Source organism: Melanostigma gelatinosum, assembly GCF_949748355.1.
Source record: "Melanostigma gelatinosum genome assembly, chromosome: 10".
NCBI classification, from domain to species: domain Eukaryota; kingdom Metazoa; phylum Chordata; class Actinopteri; order Perciformes; family Zoarcidae; genus Melanostigma; species Melanostigma gelatinosum.
The window spans coordinates 13,602,569-13,606,491 of record NC_136643.1 but is presented as its reverse complement, the minus strand read 5'-3'; the positions used below and the strand labels follow the sequence as shown (position 1 = coordinate 13,606,491).

The following is a 3,923-nucleotide window of genomic DNA, read 5'->3' as shown; positions in this document are numbered from 1 at the left end:
GGGCAAAACCACCAACCCACTAGAAAGTCTCTGCCCTCCCTCGAACTTCTCAGACAGTTTAAGACCCTAGGTAACATAAAGACGAGTTAATGTCACTGTCTCACTATAACCATGTTTTTACTGAGATGTCTTCAGAAGGTACGAACGGAATTTTACTTAGCAACACCACGATGTAAACATACCCCAAAATCATGTCAGACAATCTTAACAAAATATGAAACTGACGAAAGGTAGGTCAATTATCGCTCCTAACTGTGCTTTAATGCAGAATGGGCCACTTAGAATTGTTTTTGATCGTTGACATCTGGGATTTTTCTGAATGAAACTATAGGCTCACTGACCTTTATTCTAATCATGCAAATGTTATGGAGCACAGAATCCAGCATGCTCCTCTAACATTTAGTAGTAGGTTAATACTTTGAAGTTAAGCACAAAATACCTCAGGATTGTACCTCATTACTTCTTGAAGGATGCACAGATTTCTGTTTGCATAAACTTACAACTGACACAATCAAGAGGATTGGAAGACAGTTAGAAAAAAAAACAGATTTATTGTAATAGGACAGTATAATATGGAAGCAAAATGTACAGCAGTTACGTACTGATACTTTTATCATTTGAACTTCAAAAAAGTTATTCATCTAAGATTGAATTTCAGATTTAATTCACCTAATAATCCACATTACATGATTATTTTCACTTCACTTCAGCAATCACATACACGACAAAGGACTAAGCACAATACTGTTTCATCTAACTAAAATACAGAGTAAGCATTTCCACCTATTCCTGAGATCTGGGTGATCTGTATCTTCAGAGACCATTGTGAAAATCACGATGGAGAATGAAGCCGAATGTACCAATGTAGCAGCATGGTGATTAAGTAAACATGCATGCAGTGAAAGTACAGATCTTCCCTTGAGACCATATCTGTATCTTTATGTGGATGTCTTGAAAGACAGTGTGAAACTCCAGACCAACATACAGACAGGAAACAGGAATCTTTGACATGTGTCATATTTTGTAAATCCGGGGTGGAGCTTCTTAAACGAATGGACTGACATCCTCTTGACAGGGCCCTGAGGTCAGCACAACATTGTCCAGTCCAATCTCTCCTCCAACATCTTTCCCATGCTGAGCTTCAAAGACAACCTGAAAGACATTCAAAGGTACCATAGCATCTTCAGTTTGTAGATTCGAGAAGTGATTCAACAATATTGGGCTTGTCTTTCAAACATAGGCCACCGTGAACCACAAAAGAGTGCTTTGGCTGGCTTTATTCTTGTTAGCTGTTACAGCGCTATAGTTCAACGATCGTCGATTGAAAATACGTGTTATGAAACTATAACATTACTCACAGATTCTGGCGCTTCCTCTTTCCAGGCCACAGTGAGGAGCTCTGTCTGCCAGCCCTGGTCTCTGCTTTGGCTCTGCTCCCATACGGGGTAAGCATTATTATTATCCAGCAGCACCCTGAGAGTTCCCACATTGTGACCCACCACACGGTAGTCAAAGGTGAGGCAGAAGCTGCCCTGCTGGGCCCGGTCACTGAGAAGCAACTTCAGTTTGGCTGTATCCTCCGGCTCCCCGAGGAGCCCACTCATGGATATGTAGTACTCAGCACCTGAGAGAGTGTGTCTCATAAGTGAATGCATCTACATTGTAAAATTATCTTAAATAACCTGTAATACACATATCATTTTGTTACCGTTATGGTAGGCTACGCTCCAGTCCATGTCATCAGCCTTGTCTTGGATCCACTCACATGCTCCCTGATCAAAGTTGCAATCCAGGATAAACTCTAGGGGGTAAAACCAAAGGAGCACATTAGGAAAAAGTCTTATAAATGGTCATGAAATAACAATGGAACATAAACAGATATTTGATTACTTGATTACATGAGTGACTTGCTGTCACTCATGTCTTGAGATACACACAATATTATTCACAGAGTTGCACGTTCTGTAGTTTGATAAATTAATTTCAAACAGCGTGTCTATTTGTCTTCCCATATTCTCCGTCGGTGACACATCTTTTACTTCTTTGTATTTTTCATGCTCAACCAGCAGAGAGCGACATTTAACCATAGACTTTGTGCATTTAACCAACGTCACTTTAAAGTCCCCATTTCTGATTTTGCTTTGTTCATTTAGCTGCTATCTGCCAGCATCTCAGCTGCACTCAAATCCACTAGAGCGACATATTGGGCACCCCTGGTTTAAGTGGTTTGTCAACTTTTATCATTTCATAAAGAGGTCATTCTTTACCTTCAGGTTATTTTATAAGTAGTAAATCTATTGTCTCTGCTGTCGGAATGTGGAGGTCCAGTTTGGTGGATAACTCACTCTGTCTGTGTACCTTATCAATTACTTTTTACAATCACTTCAGTAGTTTACTCATTTAATATTATCACCATCCAGATGAAGAAAGTTGCTATACAATAGAGCGAGGAGTCACTTGGTAGCAGTAGTCAGTCCCCTTAGCTCCCCAACCTCCTGCACCCCAACATCTGCTGCCATCAACCCCAGCTCCTGTGCCTCCGTCTCCAGCCACAGCAGCCTGGCATCAGGGTCTTCATCAGAGAACTGGAGCAGAGACCCTGAGCTCCGCAACACCGACAAACACTGCTTCAGCACCTGATTGGCCTTCCATTTCCCTTCCTTAGACCTCAACAAGGCATCTGTGGTGCCCTTATCAACTATAAGGTCCACACTGCTACAACCGTAGTGCTCGTGGAGCTGTGTGCAGTCCAGCTCTACGAACTCAAGCCGAGAGGAAAGATTGTGAGCTTGAATGGCTTTGGTTTGGACGTGTTCATGCATTAGTCGCACAGCTATGGGGGAAATGTCTGCACAAGTGACCCGGACCGGGAGAGGAGAGCGTCTGTAAATACAGGGCCCGAAAGCAGAAGTGCCACAGCCCATAGCCAGGACTTGGAGCAAACCGTCTGGGTGGGGCTTGGTCTGCAATAGGGGCATAATGAAGTCCCGGACAGCATCGAAGCCAAAGAACCACTCAAAGTGTTTGAAGGTGTTTGTGCTGCTGCTGCTCTCAGTGTAGAAGCGGTCCCAAGTTGCTTTCTTATCCATGTTTTCAATCAGTTCAGCTAGGCAGAAACACAGATGGGATTATGTCACGAGTTAGTGAGTGAACGTTAGCAGTAAAACACATACAACTTGCCTTAATGCCTCCATCCTTCTGTCATATTTGGAGGGACTTTATGCTGAAGTAAATTTAAAATCCATCAATTTAATGTGTCTGTTCTGCAGAGCTTGACTAGAGATATACCGACTCAACACATTTAAACCTGGGAGAACAAACAATCTGCAGCCACTGGGTCAAGTTCTGAGAAAACACGTATTTTATTCTGCGCAGGTGCATCAGCTTAAATAGACAGTCACATGACACACTCACACCTGAAATGCATTGGCAATAATTGGGAACACAATCAGTTGCTTCAATTAACACCCCCACTTGATCACACATTATTGACAACCATAAATCATACAAGGGGAAAAACATGGAAACCAACTGCACTTAACTGCACTTAACTGGCTATGCCCCAAACAAGAACATGGAAAAAGTATGTAGCTTTGCTTTAGTAGCTGGTTTTGTCATCAGGTCAGCTACCATCCGGTCTGTTGGGCAATACTCCAAACATACTTTACAGTCATTAACAGTTGATCTCACAAAATGGTATTTTATATCAATGTGCTTACATCGCTGTCTGCTCACTGGATTCTTGGCTAATGCAATTGTACCTTGGTTATCTTCAAAAATCTTAGGTACATCATACAGACAGTCATCAAGATGTTCAAGCAGTTGAGATAAGTAAAGACACTCTTGTGTGGTTGCGGCCAACGCCATATACTCTGCCTCACAAGTTGACAGTGCTACCGTTGGCTGCTTTTTGGTCTTCCAGG

The 3,923-nt window shown here is 42.3% G+C and overlaps 1 protein-coding gene across 1 annotated transcript; it reads right to left on the bottom strand.

Annotated features, from left to right (window-relative positions):
* Positions 1-2,453: 2,453 nt before the first annotated feature.
* Positions 2,454-3,089, bottom strand: LOC306783672 (citrate synthase-lysine N-methyltransferase CSKMT, mitochondrial-like; the record flags this gene model as incomplete). Its single annotated transcript, XM_079277409.1, has 1 exon — positions 2,454-3,089. One exon carries the CDS (start codon positions 3,087-3,089, stop codon positions 2,454-2,456), a length of 636 nt encoding a protein of 211 aa, XP_079133535.1.
* Between the last annotated feature and the right edge of the window lie 834 nt (positions 3,090-3,923).